The sequence below is a fragment of the Hetaerina americana genome, unplaced genomic scaffold (genome assembly GCF_022747635.1).
Source record: "Hetaerina americana unplaced genomic scaffold, ioHetAmer1.1.p SCAF_12, whole genome shotgun sequence".
NCBI lineage: Eukaryota > Metazoa > Arthropoda > Insecta > Odonata > Calopterygidae > Hetaerina > Hetaerina americana.
Window position 1 is genome coordinate 29,807 of NW_027286292.1, and position 26,224 is coordinate 56,030.

Consider the following 26,224-nt stretch of genomic DNA (forward strand, 5'->3'; position numbering starts at 1 on the left):
CAGAAATGTAGAAAGCTTCTTGTTTTTGAAAACTGCAATCACCTTTAAACTAGTAGTAGGGTACCATTCACTTTTACCAGGGAAAGCTAGTGTTAAAGATGGGGATGCAATGTTGGTCAAAATGGGTGACATGCACAAGATGGGTGACTTATACAATATAGGTGATAAATTCGAATTAGGGACAAATTAAAATCGGGTAACAATTTCAAAATAGGCGATCAAGTAGGAGAATTATGGTAGATGCTGAGAATAGAGGAAAAATGAAGACTTCCTGATTTTTACATCTGAAGTGTATTTTATAAGTACACCTTCCACCCTGTATCAATTACACTTCAATGGCCTCTTCTTTCTTCTTTGCCAATGCTCTCCCTCTTCTTTGTCATTGGCTGATAACCTGTAGGGTCCACAAAGGTGTATTTCATAATTACGCTGTAGGGGAGCCGCAATGAGTTGTGCCATGCCTTTGGCCAATTAACTCCCAGATTGGGCAAGGCACACATAATTAATTGTATATCGCCTGTTACTATTGTATTAAACCAAAATCACGTTGACCTTGGTGTAGGCATATGGTATTTTTATGTGGTTATGAGAGGGCCACTTTGTCATATTAATGACATTCGTGTGAAAAAATTATCTTTTTTCAAAACAAAAACACAAGGTCTGAAAAGGATGCATGCAATCATCCTAAGTAGGTAACCCTCAAATGTGAAAGTGTGAGGAACTCAACCAAGAGCTTGTAATAACAGCAAACAATCAAATATTTTATGCTTAATCTCAATATCTGTATGTTTAAACAGATATAACAGAACGATTTATAGCAATGATGATTATAACATGGAGCTGAAATTCTATTGGGTAATTTCTTTAATATGCCCTGTAGCATATTCAAGTGATCAGATTATATCAGTCCTTCCGCCATAACTGGTATAAGTTGATATTAAATTATGTGATATGAGGTCGAAAAACTGAATTTGGGAGTCAATTGGTGTTATCTTGTGCATGATGTGCTTTATGGTAGTCAATCATCAATCCAACATTTCATAGTGTACAAGAGTTTAATGCATATATCTTTCCATTGTAGTGGACTTTGCTCCTCCGTAGACTTGTTTCCTTATGTTGAGAATAAGGAGAGGTATGGAAAAAAGAGAGATGGGATCAGAGGTTTTAACAAGGCCCTGACGGAAATAGAGGCATGTAATGCCATTATTTCCACAAAAACACAGGTAAGTAAAAGTTTATATATGCCATTACCAAGTATTTATAATTTGAATAATGACTTGTGATATAAGAAAAGTATGGATATCTCGCAACCAAAACAAAACATCCAAAGTTCATGAGACTGACTTGCAAAAGGGATTACAGAAAGAGGGCATGGAAGGAGTAGAAAAATTAAGGCTGGGAAAGAGACTCCCACTAGTGAATTTTGGCCAATTTCACTTACAATGAACATGGTTAGAACCCTTCCATCTTCCATGTTCTTCTAACAGTATATTGTTGTAACTCATATGAAGCTAGGTGAGGTTTTGAAGTTGCCAGAAAGAAGCCAGTTCAAGCAAGGCATCTGCATACAAAAACCAATCTTATGCTCATTTCACTGACCTGGGGAACTCACTTTCAAAATGGCACAAGTTGCATAAGTTCAGTTGTACACATTTTTTGTTTGTATTTACTGTGTGTGGTCATTTCTTGAGAAAACTTGAGTGAAATGTAACTATGTGGTTTCCTTCAGAAATGGAGATGCAACATCCTTTAAATTTTACCCTGAATTTGTAATGTATCATGTGGATTTGTGCCAATGCATTAATATTGCTGTAAGATTATTAATTTAATATACAATTGTAGGGTGAAAAAGCTCCTCAGCCAAAAGCACCTGCAGCAGGTGTCACAGTGGCTAGTACTGTAACCGGAACTAAGAACACGGCAGGGAAACAATCTCTCTTTGTTGAAAGAGGAAGCGCAGGCCCGTCTACTGACCATGATGCTGAAAGGAAGCTGTTTAGTGGGGAAAAAGTAGGTGGTGCTGTGCACATAAAAAAGGAAGTATGTTGAATAAATTTTCAAATTGTTAGTTATCTTGGTAGAAAAATAACGACTGAGAAAAATGCCTAGCATATATAAAATGTTGAGTGGGCAAGCAAATTATAAAAATGCCGTATGTATATTCCCTTGTGTGCAAAGATTACTAGCGATGTAAATATTTTATTGTTGTAAGTAGTTAAATGACACAGGGTTAGTAATGGCCCTGTTCATATTATGATATTCCACGGACTTTTCATCTCTCTTATCCCGCAAACATTGAATATTTTTTTACATTAATATGTGCACGAGATTTTCTTTTTAAGTTATTGCGAGGAGATTCTGTTCTTTATACAGAAGCTGATTGGGGAAGTGAAAAGTGCTGGTAAAAATCCTATAAGCGGAATATCGAAAGCCTCAGCTTTGAAGAAACGTAATGACTTAAGCCGGAGTGGACGAATTTTGAAGAAAATCAGACCCTCAGTCAAAGAGTTAGGAGGGCCCATGACTGGCCTTGGCCCTGTTGGATCTAAGGAAAATGAGGAAGAGCCATCAGGGCCACACAAAACACCCCAAGTAAAACCAGTGCACCTGAAGTGCATACCTGATCCGCTAGGGAGATCTTCAACAGGCGTACCATCTGGAGAGCAGGTAATTTTGCTTTTCGCATTGCTTTACTGGTTAGTAATATGGACCCTTAAAAATTTCATTGGTTGTGTATAGAAGGAATTTAAGGTATTGAAATCTAGCCTTCATGGATAAGTGTTCATTATGAAATATCACAGTAGACTGATGGAAGTATTTTGTTGCTTCATCACTGGAATTTATGAGGGTGCCCAAAATGTGTAAATTTTGAATTTTTCTTGGATGATGTCTCTGTCTGCAGCAGGGTAGGTAACAATGCAAGGTGTGGAGAATGTAAATTAGCATTCGGCATAGCGTGGTGGTGGGTATTGCTAAGGCCACTATCTTGGTGTGGAAGTGTCCACATTCCAAGTACGCATTTTGCTGTGGTAGGTGGCTGATTGAGTTAATTTTTACTTTACCCACTGTGAACAGCTATAAATATGGGCTTCAATGGAGAACTGCACAAGTTGTCATCATGGGGTCCTCAAAATAGCATGTATTGAAATAAAATAAGAAGCTATGGACAAGGCAATGTTTAAATATTTAAATGTGAAAGGCACAGTCTAATTGTCTGTTCCTATATAGTCCCCATTGAAATTGAGGCGTTTATCATAACCACACGCGTGCTTTGCAATTCCATTTCTGAAGAAATCTACGGCCTCATATTTCAACCACTTGTTTACACCAGCTTCATTTTCTGCATCACTGTGAGAGTACTGTCTTGCTAGCCACGTCTAGCAAGAGATATGGAATCCTTAATGGGTTATTTTCGAGAATATTTTCTTGATTTTCACCGTCAGACCATGGGTCACAAGATGAGAGCAAACACTGCTTCACTCGGCCTTACTCATAAGTGTTTCTCTGTGCATTTCACCGAATAGCCTATGAATTTCAATTGCCTGGTGGTTTTTTGCTTGTTAGAACCTTACTGCTGAAGACACCCCACAACTTGTGGAATTTTCAATTGCAGTGCATTACATCAAGTGTTCTGTGGACAGAGGAGAACCACTACAGTCTGCCCCATACAACAGCGGGATGAGCACTGAGTGTAGGGACGATTGGTCGCCAAGATGGTGGATCCAGCCGTACTCACAGTCACATTAGGCCGAAACATTCGTTACTTTCTGGTCATCCCTCGTACTTGATTTTTTTTCCACATGATATTAGGATGCTTTGTTATGTCCACTGCCATGTTTTTCAAACAGTATATTGTTGTAACTCATTGAACCTATATAAGATTTTGAAGTTGCCAGAAAGGAAGGCAGTTCAAGCAAGGCATCTCCATACAAAAAACAATCTTCTGCTCATTTCAGTGACCTGGGGAACTCACTTTCAAAATGGCACAAGTTGCATAAGTTCAGTTGTACACGTTTTTTGTTTGTATTTACTGTGTGTGGTCATTTCTTGAGAAAACTTGAGTGAAATGTAACTATGTGGTTTCCTTCAGAAATGGAGATGCAACATCCTTTAAATTTTACCCTGAATTTGTAATGTATCATGTGGATTTGTGCCAATGCATTAATATTGCTGTAAGATTATTAATTTAATATAAAATTGTAGGGTGAAAAAGCTACTCAGCCAAAAGCACCTGCAGCAGGTGTCACAGTGGCTAGTACTGTAACCAGAACTAAGAACACGGCAGGGAAACAATCTCTCTTTGTTGAAAGAGGAAGCGCAGGCCCGTATACTGACCACGATGCTGAAAGGAAGCTGGATAGTGGGGCAAAAGTAGGTGGTGCTGTGCACATAAAAAAGGAAGTATGTTGAATAAATTTTCAAATTGTTAGTTATATTGGTAGAAAAATAAAGACTGAGAAAAATGCCTAGCATATATAAAATGTTGAGTGGGCAAGCAAATTATAAAAATACCGTATATATATTCCCTTGTGTGCGAAGATTTCTAGCGATGTAAATATTTTATTGTTGTAAGTAGTTAAATGACACAGGGTTAGTAATGGCCCTTTTCATATTATGATATTCCACGGACTTTTCATCTCTCTTATCCCGCACACATTGCACATTTTTTTACATTAATATGTGCACAAGATTTTCTTTTTAAGTTATTTTTAGCTCGTACTTGATTGTTTTGTCTGCATGATATTATGATGAGGTAGATATATTTCGGGGAATGTGATGATCCTGTGGCTATCGTACTGGCATCCTAAAGGTTTCAGGTTCAAATATTAGAGGCGTGTGATATTTTCATTGGTATCCTGGGGTCTGCTTGAGGTACTTTGTGGAGTACTTGCAGTGAGTATGCCATCCGTTGATATGCACATTAAGCTGAAGACCCCTCGTCTTTAAGAGTGGGTTGATGCCGATGCCGTGTTTCTCTCCGCCCTTCTTCCTTTCTTGCCCTTCCCTGATGGCACAAATGACTTCGGTTGTCGGTCACTTCTCACGAAAAATTCTGCTACTAGTTATTTCTCATTCAAGCCCTACAAGTTGTAGGAATAGGTAAATTCTTATGGTGAGTTGCTTGTTTTCTTATCTCATAAATTTCTTCCAGTTGGATATTAAATATTGTATTTGTGAAGCCATTGGTTCTGGAGTGAGTAAGTTGGTGAATAAGAAATAGGTGAGAAGATGAGGATGTAGCAACACTCGTTTGGCATATCTGTTGGGGTGGGAGTACTAATTAATAGTAGTAAGCAGTGATGGAAGTAGTGCGCGATTGTTTATGCCGCCCTAGCTATCATTTGAATTGTAAAATTCATGAAGCTAACCCATTATGCTATCTAAGTGTTTAAATAGAAAGTAGTTCTCAAAATTGTCTTAAACATTTTTGGAATGTTTATCAGTGGAGGGCAGGATTGAATCTGGAACACTCACGTGATGGTTATTTTGATCAACCAATCTTCCAGCCGTGCTGATTTCAGATTACAAATGTTTTTTTTGTGTATGAGTTTAGGAATGGATTGAATACCGATCCATAATATCTTTTAATTAAACTAAAATCAGTCAAGATCAGAGAGGGTGTCCATATCTGCAACATATGTTATTCGAGCCAAAATTAACAGCGCAGTGTTTCAGTAATTCTTTAGAAAAAGAGAAATGGCATTGTTAATACTCATTTCTTGTTAAATTGCTTTCAAAATTTCTGCTACATTTGGTTTCTCTTTATTTAGTCAATAGAAGGAACAAATTTTTGTTTACATAGCAGTGATAGAACACTTTTAATTGACAGGCGTAATGCCAAAAGAGATGAAAGCAGATTTGGGCGAAGCTCATGGCACATCTGCTCCAGTGTTAGCAAATGCTTCCAATTATTGAAATGGCTTAAAATGTGGCTATACATCCACAAATAATGATCACATCCGGTTTGTCCAGTGGAATAGACTTCCTCTGAAATAATCGACAAAATCTACGATAATGTTTTGAATGATTGACAAATCAAAATTGGAGGCATATCATAAGTTACAGCGCTTTCTATTTTACACGAAAATTTTGTGTGAAAAAAATTTCAGCAGGATATGTTAGCTAACCATTTTCTGTGTTGATAGCTGTGGTCTAAACATGGATTAACTACTGCAGTTAAGAGAAAAAGGATAGTGGAAACAATGTGTTTGTAAAGGCAATCTGACTCCAAAGTGTGAGAGGGCTGAAATGGACGAACAAGGTGATGGCCTCTGATTTTTGGAATGCACAAGGAATCGTGTATGTTGATAACTTGCTGTGTCTGCCCGATTGTATGTATTTGATGGGATATGTAGGCTGGACTTGCCATGTATCATTTTGAACTTGGGTGTAACCAGTCAGAGACCATTCTTTGCAATTCTTGCCTCTATATTTACAAATTCTCCAAATTAACCTTTTAAAATGAAGAGAATGCATCAGTTTGATATAATCTTTTCAGGGGGATATTCTGATGGAGGAGAAGAAGCGGAAATGTGATGATCCAATGGGTGGCGACCTTAGTGAGTAATTATGTGTCATTGATAAATTATTAATGATTTAATCTTGATTATTCCTAATGCACTGAATTGTGAAATGTATGCTGTGCCCATTCGAAGAGAGGTGGTTGACGAATTCCAAGAACCTTATTTTTTAACTGCTCTTGATCAAAATGTTAGCCTTTCTTTGATCACTGTTGGCATTGAATAGTTCATGTCCAAAAGAATAATGCTATCAATGTAGTACATTGTGTCAAATATGTGTATCAAATTAATGCTTAATATGTGCAACAGTATGCTGCCACAGTTAACACTAAGATAACAAAACTTGGTTTTAGGGTAGTTGAAGAGCAGTAAGGTACTTGAAACTCTTTGGATTACGAACCATAAGTTTTTGGGAAATTGGGCATCATGTCTAATATTCTGGTTCAAGGCTTTATTAGTTTCATCCGTAACGATTTTGCATTTTTATTTTGTTTATGTTTATCTGAGTATGATGTTCTATATGTATATATTTCTGCATTATCAATTGCAGGACGTATTGAGGATGATAATGCAACAGTGGTGGCAGATGAAGAAGGAATTGACTTATACAGGCCACCTTTAGCAATTGTAAGTTTTTGTCACAATACTGTGTCCTAAAGTGATTAATTAGTTTTAATAATTGGTTTGTCTTAGTAATCAGTAGCTAGTTCTTTATCATCTGCATGATCTTTTTCTGCTGGCATTATCCTGAAAATTCCTCAGGAGATTGATGGCGGCTGTTGTTGGCCGATTGTGTGTGCATGCTAGATCAGCCATGGTCACACCTAGTTCTTGCTTTTCTAAGAATTTACTTTTCAATCAATTGGCTATATTTAAACCCTTTTGATGTAGCGGACCAATTTATAGGCTTTTGCATCTCGAGTAAAAAGTGCGGATGGCTGATATATTGGCCCAAATGTAAGCTATCGTTTAAATCGCTCTAGTTTATTGAATTTTTATTGCCACTTGTGTATTGTTTCTTGTATCATAAATATAAAGCCTCTGCTTTGTATAATTGTTTTTTCTCTCTTTTGTATACCTTTGGGTTAATTACTCTGTTTATGGTTTTTCTATCTCTTGTAAGTATAAATCTTACACTAATTTTTACATTGAACTGTTTACGTGTGGGGAAGTGCATTGTAATGGTTTGCTTGTTTCTTTTGCTAAGTGGTCTCTTCTGTATTAAATATTTTTAATTCTGCACACTTTTGAATGCTTAATGATGAATCTGCTCTGATACCAACTGCTAAGACTTAGGTGATGCGATCTTAGTGAAAGCATTGCTATGCAAATATATTGCTTTTCCTTTTCTTCCGTCCTAGGTAATCATTTAGGCTGTTTGTAATGTGATGGTATTGTAAGCATTTCTCTTTCTAAATCAGCCTTTTTCTTTTACTGCCTTGAAATGGAGTGTACATTGTGGATAGCATGTGATGAACACAATTCTCTTTTGGCATTGAGTTGTGGTGCTGTTTTTCTCATACAAGGTAGTGGTGAAATCATACGGGGTTTTGAAAAAATATTTACATTTTTATTTTTCCTATGAAGAAAACAGCCCAACAACAATGATGACTAAGCACAAATACACTGCAAGAATCATTGAGTCTGTTGAGATGGAATGCCTCAGGGGTTGGAGTGTTGCATATCTCCTCGTGTAAGTAGATCAAACACTAGACTGGAGTGTCTATTCAAGGTAAAAAAAAGAATTGTGCAATTTGTGGTGGAATACAGGGTGCGTTCCAAAAGTAATGCAATTTTTTTAATTTATGAACAGATTTGAATGAACACGAAATTTTCTTCAAATGACTGTCTTTGGCGCCTCGCCACATTTTTTTCCGGCAACTGCCATGACCGGTATGTGCCCTGAAAGGCATCTTCGGGGACCTCTTGCAAGGTCTTCGTGGCAGCTGATTGGATCTCTTCTATGGATGAAAAATGGGTTCCTTTCAGGGCTGCCTTAATACGAGGGAAGAAAAAGAATCCTGCTGGGGCAAAGTCAGGGCTATAAGAGGGGTAGGGTAGCATTAGCACATGATGTTTGGCCAGGAACTCGTGCTCTTGTAGAGCATTGTGGCAAGGTGCGTTGTCATGGAGTTGCCAGGTAGCGGAGATGTCTTTTCTCGTCCTGATGACCCTTTTTCCGAGTCTGTCCAGCACATCCACGTAGTAGGCAGCGGGAACTGTATGTCCTGGGGGAACAAACTCCTGTGCTGTCGAACAAGAAAATGATCGTTGTTTTCTCTTTTGATTGCTCATTCTTGCCTTTTTGGGCTTGGGGGACTGTTCGGTGTGCCACTCAAGAGCTTTGGGGTTTTTTGTTTCTGGGTCTTATTGAAAAATCCAGGTTTTATTGCCAGTGATGACGCGGTCCAAATAATCAGGTTCATTTTCAATACTTTGCGAGAGCTCACTTGAAATTTCCACTCAGGTGGTCTTTTGGTTGTCTGACAACACCATGTGCACGAGCTTGGCGCACACTTTCATCATCGCTAAATCTTCAGTAGCAATGCAAAGCACAACAGCAGACTTACACAGTAGTAAGTTCAGTTCATTGGTTTAATGGTCACCATCTTGATACTCAATCAATGGCCAGAGTCCAACAATTATCAAACACGAGCCACATTGGCGTCGTTTTTCCTGGTCGATGGCCGCCCAGAGTTTTGTTCATCGTGGACCTCTTCCCGGCCCTCCTTAAAGGCCTTTAACCACCTTGAAACTTGTGAGTTGGTCAGAGCAGAGTCCCGGTAAGCCTCGGGGAATCATTTTCTTTGTGTCCTCGAGAGATTTTTTCAGCAGAGCACAAAACTTAATCGCATGATGTTGCTTGATCGTCAATTTAATTTTTTTCTTGGCACGGTCAGTGTGTAGAAGTTAGCATTAACCTACGCCCTGCCACTTCCACAGCTTGGAGAGCCCTGAGAATGGTTTTGAAGCAATGATTAGAGTTCCCCCCTCTACTACCTGCTCCAAGGGGTTCGATCCCACTCCAACCAATAGGAGCAGGAGCGGCAAGGGAAATTTGATTGCATTACTTTCAGAACGCACCCTGTTTACATCCAGGAGAGAGAGAGGTCGCAAACAGTATGCATAAATTATAAAAAAAGGTGTGGAGATGCTAGATGAATGATTGAACAACACCTTTTAGAACAAACTATTGTGCAAAATGTGACTTTACAGTGGCAGACGGAAAGTTATGCTCCTCAAAAGTAATTCTTTATTTTTTGTAATGTTTTTGCATGTCTTTTTGGTTAATTTTGTTTAGTAAAAAGTGTTTTCATTAGAAAATGTTACATATAATGTATTACTATTGTTTCCCTAAATCAAATTTTATTGCTAAAAAATTGTTCCTGTTTAGTAGACGGTTACAATTCCAATTCTTTTGTCAGACAATGTAAATTTCATGCCTTAATGTTACCTAATTCAGTTACTCTTCAATCAAAACAACTGCATGTGGATATCTTTGAAAATGGCTTCAAGATATTTTTTTCCCCCAGATGATACATTTGATTAATATACCCTCCACATATTTTGCTTGTACTGCTGGCTGAACGCGGCACTAAGAGGGTTAATAATATCATGGTGACTCCTATCGCTTTTTCCTCTGGGACATTTTTGAAAGTCTGAGCAAAGAAATCAGAAATAATATGACTGAACTCTAGCTGGGAAAAATGTGTGACAACAAGCAATACTGAGATATTACACAAATGAGTCCTCTGAATCAGCAAGCATGCAAATATTCCAGGAAATCCCTCCTCATCATGCCTTATGCAAAAAGTTGTGAAGTGAGTTATGTTAAAAAAATATTCTTACTGATTTTGTGAATTATTTGCAATTCCATGTGCTCATTGGGCATGGTTCAACTGTATCTCGGCGACTCGTTGTATTTTTCATTGCATCTTTGTTTTGACATCATAGAAGCATGAGAATTGTTATGTTTAGATATACTTTGCTTTGTTTAAATTTAATTGCATTTGATCAGTTTGATTTCTTTTGCAAAATCCACCCTGTGGTAACCATCACGTTAAGTTAACATTTATTTCCTGACTCCAATCACCAAGCTAGCAACTTACTTCATAAACTCCCACATGGTCATTAGGATGTATTTTTTGTTCTTCTCTGTGACCAGGTCCAAAGTACAAAGTTAGTATAAGAAGTATCTGGGAGAGCTTCTGAAAAGTAATTATTTCAGGTGATGTTGTAATGCCTAAAAATTCCTCCCGTGTACTTTCCTTGAGCGTCGACACACTTATGCTGTGGGCTTTTCCGTGACTCAAAGGTTCCCTGGTAGGTGGTGCCTGGAAGGTCCTTGAGGGTATGCGTGCAAGCTTCTTTGATGGCACTCGGTCCTATGGTGGTGTCCTTTGAGGGACGAGTTCACTTTTGGGAATTGGAAATTGTCTGTTGGTTCCAAGTCGGGACTTTTGAGTGGGTTGGGGAATTGTCGAGATGCCATTGCAGAAGGGCTTCGCAAGCAGACACTCGACTCAGCTCTTGGTCATCTGGCTAGACCTTCAGGACAAGTTTAACACAGATCATTCACTTCACCAAATTTTCAGAGATAATGCTGTGCACTGTAATCTTACCAATGCTAACACAATCCCAGATCATGTGCACATTTAAGCAATGGTGTGAATTCATCCTTTTAAGCTCATGTTGAGGTCATTGGATCTTGGTGTAGATCCAGAGCAGGACTCGTCCTCTACACCCTCATAGCCATCTTTAAGGAGCTTGTGCCACTTAAAAAATATCAGTTTGTGTCATGTTTTCATCTTTAAACACTTAGCAAATCATGCTCAACGTCTCCTTACCCAAATTCTCCAGTCCAACAAAACATTTGAGAGCGTACTGCTGTTCAATCGATCCCTGTGTTTTGCACTGGCACCGAGTCACTCGAAAGAGGTCCGCTAAAAACGCAATCTAGCATAAAGGAACACTGGCAGGTGATAGGTGCTTGGAACTTGTTGAAGATTATACCCTCAAGCACCGAGCCTGCGTGTTGAAAGCTTGCTGCCACATGCGTTCACGTCAGAAAAAAATTATTCTCAATACTTTTTTTCTATACCATATATATCTTTACCGTTTCAATTTGGGTTCTGCCATGGTCATGTAATAAATGCATCTAGTGGGAAGGTTTATAGAAATTTTCCCATTGATTATATTCTAGGTCCATAGTATGGAGATACATGTGCTTTTTAATGCACATATTATTATTGACAGGTCCTCTCTTTTCTATAATCTATCCATTCTTTACCTCTGTGAAGATTTTAGTCCATATCCCTTTAATGAGGGTTTCCACTTCATCTGGAAATAAGGGGATCGAGATGGTGCGGGGGCTAACGTACTGGCTTCCCACCCTGAGGGCGCGGGTTCAAATCCCGGCGGTGTTGAATATTTTTCAGAGGTATCTCGATCCCTACTAGCGGTGCTTTGTGGAGGGCACTTTGAGTGAGTACGCCGTCCGTCGGATGGGACGTTAAGCCGCGGACCCCTTGGCGCCTTTCGTAAAGAGTAGGCTAATGCCGACGCCGGGTTTCTCTCCACCCTTCATCCTTTCCTGTCCTTCCCCTATGGCGCAAATGACCTTAGCTGTCGGTCGCCTCCCCTTAAAACTACTACTACTCTAGAAATAAAATATGTATCTGACTGATAGAATTTTGATATCATGGGATGAGTAGGTTGGACTTGACATGTATTATTGTAAACTTGGGTATTACCAGTCAGAGACCGTTATTTGCAATTCTCGCATCAATATTTACAAGTTCTTGACACCAGCGTATTAAAATGAAGAGAATGCATCAATTTGATATCATTCTTTTCAGGAGGATTTCCTGATGGAGGAGAAGAAGCGGAAATTTGATGATCGAGGGAGTGGAGATTTTAGTGAGTATTTATGCATCATTGATGGATTATTTATGATTATTCCTAATGCACTGATGTGTGAAATGTATGGTGTGCCCATTTGAAGAGGGGTGTTTGACAAATTAGGAGACATTTTATTTTTTAACCGCTCTTGATCAAAATGTTGGCCTTTCATTGATCACTGATGTCATTTCATAGTTCATTTCCAAAAGAATAACGCTATCAGTGTTGTAGGTTGTGTCAAATATGTGTGTCAAATTATTGCTTAATATGTGCAACAGTTGGCTGCCACAGTTAATGCCAAGTTGACAAAACTAGGTTTTAGGTAGTTGAAGAGCAGTATGTCCTTGAGAGAACTTGCAATATCCCTCAAGGATATATTGCGTATTTATACTTTGTATGTACCTCATATTAGTATACTTGTAGGGAAGTGGGCAATGGGGGCAAATGTAGTCGAGAGAATCCTGCTGGTATCCGTAAATTTCCAAGATAATGTCAGTATAATGTTTATTCTTGAGACATGACTCATTTAATGAATGTAAATGCCATTAATGAGGCTTCTAAGGAGAAGGGCCACAAGATGGTTCAAGTCTTGCATGAATAAAAATGATAGGTGAAGCATTAAAATTTGATATTACTACCTTGATCAAAAAGTTCCCGGAATTTATTCAGAAAATTAAAAATACAAGTTTATTCATCTAAATCTATATTGTCCCCTTCAAAGTAATCCCCATCGACTGCAACACACTTATGCCAGCGCTTGATCCAATCCTCGAAACATTTTTTATATTCGGTTTTCGGTATGTCCATCAGTGCTTCCTGCGATTTTTCCATTACTTCCTCTCGGCTGCTAAAACGCGTTCCCCGTAATGGTTTTTTAACTCGATTGAACAGAAAGAAGTCACAGGGAGCCAAATCAGGTGAATTCGGTGGCTGTTGGATGGTATTTGTTGCATTTTTCGTCAAAAAATTACGAATAATGATAGCACTGTGCGACGGTGCGTTATCATGGTGCAAAATCCACGAGTTTTCTGCCCACATTTCTGGTCTCTTTTGGCGAATTGCTTCACGCAAACGTCTCATAACGCCCAAATAATACTCTTTGTTTACTGTCTGGCAAAAATTCATGATGCACTACACCGTTGTAATCCATGAAAACCGTCAGCATTGCCTTCTTTTTTGACTGAAAACGACGTGGTTTTTTTGGTCTCGGCTCATTTGGTGAACGCCATTCACTTGCCTGATGTCTGGATTGCGTGTCGTACTCATAAACCCACGTCTCGTCTCCAGTAATGATCCTTTTGATGAATGTGGGATCGGATTCAGCCTCGCAAATCATGTCTTTTGCGACGTCAACACGGTGTCTTTTTTGCATGAAATTGAGGTCTTTTGCTGCTACACGACGGAAACCCAAATCATTAACCACAATGTCTTGGGCGGATCCATAGGCAATGTTCAAGTCCTCCGCTATTTCTCTGATGGTTAATTTGCGGTTATTGACCAACATTTCTTTTACTTTATCAATTTTTTCACCGACTTTCGATGTCGATGGTCTGCCACTGCGTTCATCATCTTCGATTGACTCACGACCACTTCTGAACCGCTCGTGCCACTGGTAAACGACGGTTTTTTTTAGAGAATCGTTGCCGAAACACTTTTCCAACATTTCCAACGTCCGTGCGCCACTAAATCCGTTTTTTACGCAAAATTTAATTAGAGTTCGTTGTTGCAAATTTAAATCCATTTCTGCAATTGTAAAAAATCGCCAACACACACAGAGATAGATGTACTCTTGGCTACGTAACTTTTGCAAATGTCAAGTCATGACACTAAGATTTAAAGGGAATATCAACAACAGATGTACCAATTTAACAAAAAAAACAGAACTCAAATCGGAACGATGGGAGCGCCACACAGTGGTTATTCCGGGAACTTTTTGATCAAGGTAGTATGCAATCGTATCAAAATAAACCTCCAGAAATATAAATATGAAACCCTGTAATTTGCATACCTACCTTGTGTTTTTTCATTGAATTTCACCAGCCTATTACAAAGACTGGATATTTTGGCGATGAAGTGCCTCAAAAGTATGTTATCAGAAGCAGTTCCCTTGGGGGCAGTTGTTTTCTGCTGCAAAATTACCCGTTTGATTCAGATGTAAAAATAATTGTGCCTAAAGGAAAGCAGCCTTCCACATATTGATTTGATTCACAGCCAGGCAGCCAGTGTCTAACATTGCAATAAACAACGAGGACAGTGATCTGGATAGTTTTCAAGTTTTTAGTCCTGTTGGATCATGAAAAAACTTGCAGTTTCAAATGGAACAAATTTTAAAGAAATGTATGTTCATTTTACTTTAAATGTTTAAATTGAAACAGTGGTTATGAGGTCTGTTCAAACTTTTCCCGAAACTATTTTACAGCATGCCTCCAGGGGGATATTTTTTAATCCAATTGGTGGTGTTGTGTCCATAGAAACTTCCCGCACTCCTACCGTCAAGCACTTAGTTGATTAGTTACAGTCATCAATGTGACTATAGTTAATGAACATTGCTTGAAAGGGGTGTCTGTGGAACATGGCAAGAAGTCGGACCCATGAAGTAGAGGTCTTTAATGGAGCAGCTTTGTGTTCTGTGAAATTCAGTGTAAAATTGTCCAATTCCATCATGGAAATTTTGGATGTTAAGAGTTGATTATCAAGGCGAGGATGCTATGGAACATAGGATGAGTGGTTCAGAAAGGGGCGGCAATCTGTGGAAGATGACTAGCATTCAGGAAGACCATCAACGTTTGCTGATGAGAGAGTGAACCCTCTCGTTCATGCAAATGCATATTTGATTGTCAGGGAACTTACTTAAGATTAAGATGTTGGATTTATTCATGCTGTGGAGTCACCTTCAACTTTGTGCCTCGTCTGATGCCAGCACACCAGAAATAACATCCATTTCAAGTCTGTCAGGAACAATTTGATCGAGCTGAAGAGGATGAATTCTTCTTCTCCGGAATCATTTCAGGAATAATGGGTTTTTTTTGTATGACAAAAAAACAGAAGTGCAATCTTCACAATGGATTGGTGAACCATCCCTTCACTCCAGAAAAGCTTGACAAGTTTGCTCAAATGTCAGGGTGATGTAGACTGTTTTTATATGCAAAGGGGGTATTGCATCACGAATCCCTGCCTAAAGGCCAGACAGCACAGGTGTATACCTGGGGGTTATGAAACGCCTAAGGAAGAGAAATGGGCAAAAGTGGTGCGTACATAGGAGGAGTGGCAAGTGGTTTTTCTGCCATGCCAGCAAGCTGCTGTGCTATCCTTCCCACCTTACTTGCCAGTCCTGGCCCCATGTGACTTAATTCTCTTCCCCAAACTAAAAAGGCTGCTCAAAGAAAAAACATTTGCCGCAATTCCAGAGAAAAATTCGATGCAGGACCTTACTATGAGCATTCCGGGACTGTTTCAACCAGTTGAAACACCTTGGGGGTAAGTGTATGTGTTGCGAAGGAGATTACTTGGAAGGGGACCCTGACCAATAATTTGTCAGTGTAGTACGTTTTTTGTGATAACTAAAGTTAGGGAAATTTTTGAACAGACCTCATATCCTTGAAATAATTTTTTTTCCTTTGGTATTAAGTACCCGCAAAATCTTTGGATTACAAACTATATTTTTTGAAAAAATGTCTTTTCTCCTGTTTGGAGACTTTTTTTAGTTTCATCCTAAGGCTCAAATTTTTAAATATGATTGTTTTTATCCGAGAGTGATATTCTTGTCTCTTTGTGCCTTACCAGTTTCAGAGCCTTTCAAGGGTTTTATCACTGAAGTTCTTGAGCAAGATAAGGGTGAAGGATTGATCAGTCTACCATTGGCAGATGTAAGTCCACATTTCAAATCAATCTCATTATGTGATTAATTAAAATTATTAGTAAGTCTTGTTAATCAGTTGCTAGTTCTTTGTGATTCTGCATGGTGTCTTACTGCGGACATGTCACTGAGAATGTGTCAGGTCATTGAAATATGCAGTCAAATTGGTGTGGTGTTCAGTGTTGTGGATGTTATTGCGAGGCAGCATGTCTGTCAAAAGCGTCAATGGGTGTGCTTCTCAAATAGGCCTTTTTTTTGCTTTTTTTCAGTCCCAGCTGTGGTGGGACCAAAAAAAAGCACAACAAAATAATGCATTTTTTCTCTGGTAATAGTCGGTGTATGATATCAGGGTCACAGGCATAAACCCACCTTTAGTCACCTCTAAGCAATTTTATAGAAAATCATTGTTATTTAAAGTGCCATTGTGGTTGCGGGGATGTCTTTGTTCCTCTGTCCAGATATAGGGGATAAATTTTCCATCATTAGAAGTCTTGAAGTTATTGATAATAATAACAGGTTAATATTAGTTTTTGTCCTAGAGCTGTGCTGGCGGGAGTAATAATTATTGCTCCTGGTAGGGTCACCCATGCCAGATAGGTCGAAGGTTACGAGCCAGACGAAAGGTAGTCCACGCAGCGTCTGTTCCTCAGTGAGGCGGCTGCAATGGCGTCTGACCCCAGTGGGGCGGCCAGTAAGTGATGGTGTCACGTTAAAAACACTATTGAGGAAGGCAACGGGAAACCACCTCAATTATCATTCCCTAGAAAAATATGATGGACAATAGAGATATTTTGAGTCCTGGCAACCACGGGGCTCGGCCCAATCGGCCGTGTGTCGTGCCCGGCAGCGGGGGAGGCAAGGCTTCCGCGGTCGTCATCCCACGAAACCCTTGCAAGGGAAAACCAGCCGCAGCAGGACAGAAGACGCAGGAGAAGAACACAAAATTAGTTAGAATAGGAACGTGGAATGTTAGGACAATGATGAGGACAGGGAAATTGGAGAATGTTAAGCGAGAGATGGAAAGGGGAAATATAGATATTTTAGGTCTATGCGAGGTGAGATGGAAAGATAGCGGGGATTACTGGAGTGATAAGTATAGAATAATATACAGCGGTGGGGACGAGAGCCAACGAGGGGTTGCCATAGTATTAAATGAAGAGGTAGGAAGAAGCGTAGTCAACATAGAGCAGGTAACGGATAGAATACTACTAGTGGAGATAAAAGCAGAACCGACGAACTTAGTTATTATTCAGGTATACATGCCACCGAGCAACCATAAGGAAGAAGAGGTCGATAAGATATACGATCAGTTAGAGGACATGATCGCGTGTGTTCCTGCAGGGAAACATTTGACAGTGATGGGGGATTGGAATGCGACGGTAGGCGAAGGAAGAGATGGTGATGAGGTGGGCAACTACGGTTTGGGCACGAGGAATGACCGCGGGGAGAAAGCAGTTGAGTTCTGCAGGAGACAGGGGTTAGTCATCACCAACACTTGGTTTAGACACCACAAAAGACGCAGGTATACATGGAAAATGCCAGGTGACTCAGGAAGATATCAGCTAGATTATATCCTGGTTAGACACAGGTTTAGGAATAGTGTGATAAATTCCCACAGCTTTCCGGGAGCGGATGCGGACTCAGGCCACAATTTAGTTGTTATGAAATGTAGCGTACGTTTCAAAAAGATAAGGCAGGGGCGGCGAGTTAGAAAATGGAATGTAGAAGCATTAAATGGGTTGAAAAGGAAGGAATACAAACAGGCGGTAGAGAATATCATGGAGGATGGTAAAGGGCTTATTACTATCGAAGAAAAATGGGAAATGATCAAAAAAGGGTTGTCTAAAGCCGCAAAAGACACTATTGGAACCGTGAACGCTAAAAGGACTAGGAAACCATGGATCACGGATGAGATGATTACAAAGATGGATGAGCGGCGAAAATGGAAGAATATAAATACAGAATTAGGCAAAATGAAGTACAAAGAATTGAACAATAAATTGAGGCGGGCAACAAATAAGGCAAAAGACGCATGGTGGAAGACGCAGTGCGAGGATATGGAAAGTCTTCAGAGGAAGGGTGAAATCGGTGCGCTGTACAGCAAAGTTAAATCGTTATCGGGAAGTAAGAAAGGAAGAGCTATGCTAATAGTTAGAGATAAGGCGGGTAAGGTAATAGTTGACGCAGGAAAGATCCAAGAGAGATGGAAGGAGTATATAGAAGAACTGTATAGTAAAGAACTCAGACCAACACAGTTAAACATTGAAAAAGAAAATGACGTAGAGGAAGACAGCTTAGGTCCAGGCATACTAGACAATGAGATAGAAAGGGCATTAAGGGAGATGAAACTAAATAAGGCCGTGGGGGTAGATAACATTCCCGTGGAACTTTTAAAATGCTTAGGGAAATGTGGGAGGAAGAGGCTATATGGGCTGATCCGTAGCATTTATGAGGAGGGAATCTGGCCGGAAGACTTTGTGAGAGCAGTTTTAGTTCCGATTCCGAAAAAGGTAAAGGCCACGTCATGTGAGGACTATAGGACAATTAGTTTGATATCCCACGCAGCTAAAGTTGTTCTCAGGATCATAAACAAAAGGATAGAGAGTAGGGCAAATGATTACTTAGGGGATGATCAGTTTGGGTTTAGGAAGGGGAGAGGTACGCGTGATGCCATTGCAGTAATGAGATTATTAATCGAGAGGAATATAGAACACAACCAGGAGGTATTTGCCTGTTTCGTAGATTTCGAAAAAGCGTTTGATAGAGTGAATTGGGAAAAACTAATGAGTATATTGCAGAAAATAGGAATAGATTGGAGGGAAAGGAGGCAAATCCGCAACCTGTACATGTCTCAGACTGCTCAGGTGCGGGTGGGAAACGGGGAGTCAGGATGGGCAGTGTTAGGAAGGGGTGTAAGGCAGGGTTGCCCATTATCACCGTTGCTGTTCAACCTGTATGCAGAGGAAATGATCAAAGAGGCATGGGAAGAACTAGAGGTAGGAATGAAAGTGGGCGGGGAATTCGTAAAATCAGTTAGGTTTGCTGATGACCAAGCTTTAGTTTGTCAGTCAGCCAAGGGGCTGCAAGCATTGCTGAGTGAATTGGAAATTCAGTGCGACAGGTATGGGATGAGAATCAACATTAATAAAACAAAGGTTATGCGATTTTCTAGAAAGAAAAAGGGCAAGCTTAACATTAAAATAGGAGGGCAAAAAATAGAGCAGGTAGAACAGTTTACGTATCTCGGTAGTGTTTTGGACCAACACGGTCAAAGTAGTAGGGACGTCAGGAGAAGAATTGCGCTAGGCAAAGAGGCTTTCACGAGGAGGAGGGAGTTGATGACGGGGACTTTGAGTAAGGATGTTAAGAAAAGACTCGTAAAAACTTTGATATGGAGCGTAGCTATGTACGGCGCGGAAACGTGGTCATTGAAGCAGGAGGATAGACGTAGACTGGAGGCTTTTGAAATGTGGGTGTGGAGAAGAATGGAGAAGGTGAAATGGACAGAGAAGAAAACAAATGAGGAAGTACTTGGTATGGTGGGCGAAGAGAGGGGTTTGTTGGGAGCAATCCTATGGAGGCAGGAAAAGTGGATGAAGGGGGTGTTGACCGGCAGTGGGATGTTGAAGACTGTGATAGAGGGTAGAATGTTGGGCAAAAGAGGAAAGGGAAGGAACAGGATAGGGATGTTGGATGGGATGAAGGGCGGAAGAAAGTACTCAGAGATGAAGAGGGACCTGGTGTAGAGTAGAATTTAGGGTTGTGTTTTGTTAGTAGTCACAAAATATTTGTTTGGTAGTTGTGTCCATCGAAAAACCTACCTTAACCGGTAGATTACCTTAAAAAAATTAGTTTTTGTAGTCTGAATGTCAGAAAAATGTTCACAGTCGTCCTTGGTTGCTGCCATTAGAAGTGAATGAGAAAACTGTGGGACTGTCCATGTGGCGTTGATGGGAATAATATCTCCCGAGTTGCTGAGAGCCAATGTTAGAGAGGGTTTTGTATTTGAAGGCGTTAAAATATTTCACGAGTCATACTCGCATGTAAATGAGGTAAAGCAAAGGTCCAATTGGTGTTATTTCCACCAGCATGTAAAACTTGGGAATCACCCTCTTCTGGAAAACTGGGAATTTGGTGGATATTCTGGTCTATAAAGAATGAAGGGCACACTTCACTTCACGGGAAAGTTCTTAGCCTCTCAATTGCGGGTGTATTCATGAGACTTGTTAGATATGCCTAGGTATTCTTTGTTCTTCACAAATACTGTCATGTTTGACCCTTAATTAAGAGACATTGTAATGGAAACAATTGTTTTGCAGCAGGAGGTAAGGACGAGGAGTCATGTAGGACTAAAGTCTCTTTTACATGGAACTCAAGCAGTTGGTACTAACACCTATAAGAGGAAATAATGTACTTGATCTATTAGCTAAAAAGTTGTTGGTAGGTGTCCTAAATATTGCAATGGTTATAGTGACCACTGTGTAGTGTAATTGAAAGTCAATGTGATAATTGGGAAAAGTTAGATACTCAAAAGAAAGATTTACTTGTTCGACCGGGTTGATTATGATGTATTAAGGCGAGGGTCGTAGCAGTCTTCAAGGATTATTTTAAGAGTGTAGTAGCTGCGGAGAACGTGAGTGAACATGTGTGGTACCTTGCTTGTGTTATGCAGTCTGCGTTAGAAAAATACATACCTAGGAAGTTAAAAAGTCAAGAGGGTGGAACCTAGATGCTACAAGTACTCGAAAGCAAAATGGCATGGTATTTGAAAATAAGGAGAGCATACAAGGACAAGTGTAGCTATAAATGAAATTTAAAAATATAAAACAGGTAAAGCATTAGCTAGGAAAGCATGTCACCAGGCGTAAAAGAATTCAAAAATAATTAAGTAAATATCTGGACAATTACTCATAAGCACTTGAATCCTATTCATGGGAGGTTGAGGGAAATAAGTCGACAGTACCAATTTAAAATAGAAATGGGGAAAAACAGTGCCAGTAGAGAAAAAGTTAGTACACTAAACCATTGTTTTCATTGCACTTTTTAATCCCCCGCCGGAAAAATTTTGAGTTGCTACCTGATCACTTCCATGAGCCTGTCTCTGAAATTGTGATGTCTTCTCTTGGAGTTAAATGGCATCTTACAGATACAAGTCCAAACAAATTCGGTAAAATCCCTGCTCCCTCATCAAATCCCTGCTTGTGTGTAAATAATGATGGTATCCGAATTGGTTTTGTATTTATAATATTTAATACATCCTTAAATGATCACCTAGCACCCAAGAACTGGAAAGTAGCCAATGCATGCCCATGTATGAATAAGGCACAACAGAAGATGTGAGAAATTACCATCCCGTCTCCCTCCCATCTATCTCATACAAAATTGTAGGGCACGTAATTATAATTTCAACAGGCCATGAACAAAGGTTCGTAATGGATCATCTGACCAAGTGAGCAGCTCATCGGGTGGCCCACAAGGAAGTGTCCACTATTGTTCCATTTATACAATAAATACATCAGTTATCAAGTTTCAAGTAAACTGAGTCTATTTCCTGACAAAGCAATGGTAATGGTAAACGGAGGGTATATAAATTGGACCAAAACCTGCATCGGCACTTCAGTGGACCTGAGGAAGCCAACTGGAACGTTGGCGAAATATCGTCCGAAAAATGGATACACGCGGAAGAAAACCCGAAAGAACCACTTCCTACAGTAATGAGGTTACATTGTGAGGGTTTCGAAAACCAGCAATCCACACTCCAGATAGGCCAACTGCCACAGGCCTCCTGCCTTTCCGGAGACTCCCCTCCCTTGAACCTAGCCAGAGAAACCGCCGCCCATCCTTCCGTTTACCCAGGAAAAAATAAGTCATACTTCTTTTGAGACGGACCTTGTACATATCTTGTTATTGAATATTGTTCCATATAATAACCCCTTTTTGTGTGATTAACTTAGTTTAAGCTTATTCCCAAACTGATATTTGTGTAGATGAGTAATGATTGTGATTTTGTATGTATGGCTTGTAACCTGACATCCCCCACCACATGCCTTGTAGGGTATAGCGAAGATGCAGATAAAATGGCCTCTACCACCTTTGTTCGATGACATTGACTTCTTATGAGCACTTAAGCAGTTAGTGAGGTGTACTACCAATCGCTCCTTAAATTGGCTTACCTTTGGTTTTTGAGGCCTCTAAAATCTCTATTGCTGCACAGTCATCTCGTACGGAAAGTAAAAATCCCTCAATTTCCATTCACTTTAGTGGTAACGTTCATTGCTATGAAGGGAAATGGTTTTCTCCTCTGCAAGCCGGGTCTGCTTTCACCAATTTTTTTGACCAGGTCCTTTAGAAGTTACGAACAGTACTCCCCAGTTATTTTTTTAACCTTTTCAAGACAATCAGCAGAATTTTCTTTGCATCCCAAAAAATGTCTGGTGTCTAACGGCGAATCCATTTTACATCCATTGTCATATATCAATGCTTAATATTACTCTGGTTTTTTGTTAAGTACATAAAGCACTGTTTGAAAAGTGTCATGTGTAATTCCTCATGCAAAATGTGACCGACACATTCTTTTGAGAGTCATACAGTATTTGCAATTTCAAGTACCTTCCTGTGTTTGTCTTATAATGTCATATCATGCATTTTTTCCAAAGATTTCTCGTGTGGTTGCACTTATCAGATGTCCTTCATTGGATCATCTCCGAGACTCTCGGGGACACGTTCAAACTCAGTTGTGCACGTTTTCACCGTGGAAATTGAAGGAGAAGAGTAGCAATACACATTTACAATCCTTGGATGATTTCGGTTGGCATTTAACCTTGTACAAAGAATTTTGTCTTTGCCCGATGCTTAGATTTTTTTCATTTATATCAATGCACACACACCAAAACTGATTCATTGGACTGCCTACAGCAAACTGCTGAATGGAATGGTGTGCCATTTCACTTGGCATCTACACTTAGCAATGTGATGTACAAGGTGAATCTGTATCCGTAGTTGTATGCATATTATGTATAAAAATGTCTACATATGCACCGTATTTCTTATTTGGAAGCGGTGCCAAAGTAAGATCATAATTGTATTCCCCTTTCAGAAGTAATTGATGCACAGTTAAATATTTTAATAAATAATAAAAATCCTAGTAATAATGGCCATTAAAATTTATTGGCTGTTTAATTTATATTTGACTAAGGTCCCATAGAACATAGATGAGATCTTACAGTTTATGATTGCATTACTGTAAGATCATAAAAATATTGGGTACCAAGGTCTTGGAAGATACAGCTTCAAGTGCTGGTATAAATTGCCTGTCCGGTTACTCTAGGTTAGCCTACAGGGAGAGCCAACCCACTGATTACACAAATGATTGGTCCCTTTTGCTGAGCCATTGTTCTCAAAATTATTTGCTCATAATGCCAATTAAATTAATGAGTTTTATCCGAACTTTCGCTCATTCCTTTTCGTTATATGTTTCTCGTAGACCTTTTACAGAAATATTTATTGTTTTTTTATGCTGTCAGATCAGTTATTGTTACCATAGCAGCAACTTACCTGAGCCAAATAAATTTCTCTGACACACTTACCTAGTGTGTTACGCAAAGAATGAATTTAATTATTTGTATCTTTTAATCAATAGATAATTCAATATCTGCATGAAAAAACCTGCTCTTTTTTAATTTATTCATAAATGTGCAATTTCCTGTACTCTGGTTTTTATGGCATTACTGGACAAATATGGGTAACAGTCCATAGAAAATGGGTGGGAAATATTTTGAACTATGCTAAAAGTGTCTTGAAACAGTGTTTGCTTCCAGCAAAGAATGTGGTGCGGTTGTGTACCATCTATTCGAATACTCAGAGTGACGCTGAGTTATCTCATCTTGCTTCCAATTTTATAATTATTGAGATCTTCTAGTAAATGATTTCACCTACAAAACATAAAATAGTTATTGTTTTATAAACTAATGTTTTAATGATTATTTTTTTTAATTTCCTATGGAATGAATGTATGCCATCAGTCACAGGCCAAGTTAATTCATGATCTTTTGAACATTTTCTTTTGGGTATCTAGTAGGCTAATGAGAATCTTAGAAGCTTGTGATCATGCATTTCTCCATGCTTCATATGCAAATCCTTGTAAAATTGTGCATTTTTTCTCATAAACCAGAAATTGCATTCAATGTTTAGTGTAATAATTTCATTGTGAGTTGAATTGCCAGAATTTTAATTGATATGCTTCAAAATGGATAATAACAAACATTGTTCAAAACTATTTATATCCTGAGATTCAGATTTTATGATTTACTTTTTTATTTTATGATTACTTTTTACCTCTAGTGTGAATACTTGATATACTAAAAACAGTAATTAGATCCCTCAATTTCTGTTGATGATTGACATTTTGGCATATAACATTATCTGCATATTAATTTCTCATATTACCTTATCAGATCAACCAAAAGATCAACGCACCTAATTTAGAAAATCTAATGGTGGATGAAGAGGTTGATCTGCATGAAGCAGTGGAAGACACATGCAAAATAGCTGAGGTTGAAGAAGCTGGAAAAGAGGTGGCCCGAGTGAAAGAGGAAGTGGATGTTAAAGAAGAAGATGACAAGAAAAGAGTTTAAATGAAAACATTCCCAGTGAAGTTTACGGGTAGATTACAATGCGGTCAACATTCACAAAACTATTTTTTAAATTTATACTTTTAAATTTCACAAGAGTACATATTTTTTAAAATGTAGGTAAAGGAGGAGATTTTGAAGACGTTTTTATTCAGGTCCAAAAGCACTGGAAAAGTTACTCCAGTGAAACATTTGGACTCTAAAGCCTTTTTTTTAAGTAAAGTGAACATAAGAATTGTTATATCTTTAGTATTTGTGGAATATTTGAATCTGTATTGAGATAAGGTTGTTATTAAAACTGCATTTTGTCTTATTTGAGCATGAGTTATTGTCATACCTGTTTACCACCCTTATTTCAAGGTGTCTAAACATTTGCAAAGTTAATGAAAAACTCAGGAGTTGTGACATGGACCTGGGAATTTTTACTTAGCATTCTGGCCATTTTAATTTTTCGGAAATGAAATAAAAATGTTTTGCAGTGAAACTGGAGGACTTACCAAAACGAACTTGTGTAAGCCTAGACTTGTTGTTAAATTGTCCGCTGACCAATTCCAAAACAACCTGATGGTAAAGTCAATGTTGGTGTGGGCATATTAGGGAGCAAAAGGAAGAAAATGTTCACTGACATTGAAAAAAGAAACTTTCAACAAAATTCTGATGCTTAAACAATTGTTTTTTGATTGCTGCATGTTGAGTTGGAGAGGAAGGGGTAAAAATATTGGAGCCATCTTTCAGGGACCAGTGACAGCTGGGTTGGATGAAACGTATTGTGGGGAATTGGGATGTGAGTCGTCATGGTACAAGTCTTTTTGGGCTAAGAGAAGTGATCAGTAGGAAATAATGTATGTTGATCTTCCATGAAGGGTAAAATAAAGGGGGAGGAGCTTATGGGTTTTCTAAAGGGTGATTTTGACTGCAAGTAGGGCCTTTGTTTTGTGAATGCCCGTAAATGCAATAACTAGAAAAGGTTATTAAAATATTTTTGGGGTCAAGCCTCCGTCGAAAGAGCGGCTGTGTGGTCTACTGAGATCTTTGCACCTCCTCCAAATGATTGTGCCATTTATTAAAAGTGTGTGCTAAACAAAACTTAATCTACTGCAATGGTGTGTAATATTCACAATCTGAAAGCCTCGAAATAAGACCCATGCTGTCAGCCTTTTTTGCTGATAGAGACTGGAATAGGTTTGGCAAATACATTATTACTTTCATGAGTCCCTCAGTGAAAATTGCCCCTGGGTGCTGTCAATGCAGAGAGAATAGTTTCTGTGCCAGGACAGGCTTGCTAGAACCGCTTGATCACTTTGTACTATTGCTAT

At 39.1% G+C, this 26,224-nt stretch overlaps 1 protein-coding gene and 1 long non-coding RNA gene across 2 annotated transcripts; both read left to right on the plus strand.

Moving 5' to 3' along the window:
• Window positions 1-1,161: 1,161 nt before the first annotated feature.
• On the plus strand, window positions 1,162-2,445 carry LOC139685624 (uncharacterized). The gene is made up of 3 exons (XR_011700201.1): window positions 1,162-1,223; window positions 1,843-2,040; window positions 2,374-2,445. It is a non-coding gene; the product is annotated as an uncharacterized lncRNA (long non-coding RNA).
• Window positions 2,446-8,125: 5,680 nt separating this feature from the next.
• On the plus strand, window positions 8,126-24,911 carry LOC139685783 (uncharacterized). The gene is made up of 4 exons (XM_071582900.1): window positions 8,126-8,214; window positions 12,380-12,440; window positions 16,206-16,288; window positions 24,732-24,911. The coding sequence occupies exons 1-4, from the start codon at window positions 8,179-8,181 to the stop codon at window positions 24,909-24,911; spliced, it is 360 nt and encodes a 119-aa protein (XP_071439001.1). The 5' UTR covers window positions 8,126-8,178.
• Window positions 24,912-26,224: the final 1,313 nt, after the last annotated feature.

What these genes read in the sequence shown, in the direction of transcription:
- LOC139685783 (XM_071582900.1), top strand. Translation starts at nt 8,179, where the DNA reads ATGCCTCAGGGGTTGGAGTGTTGCATATCTCCTCGT. An exon ending in AGTGTTGCATATCTCCTCGT is followed by an intron (nt 8,215 to 12,379) that starts GTAAGTAGATCA and finishes CATTCTTTTCAG; the next exon opens with GAGGATTTCCTGATGGAGGA. An exon ending in TCAGTCTACCATTGGCAGAT is followed by an intron (nt 16,289 to 24,731) that starts GTAAGTCCACAT and finishes TTACCTTATCAG; the next exon opens with ATCAACCAAAAGATCAACGC.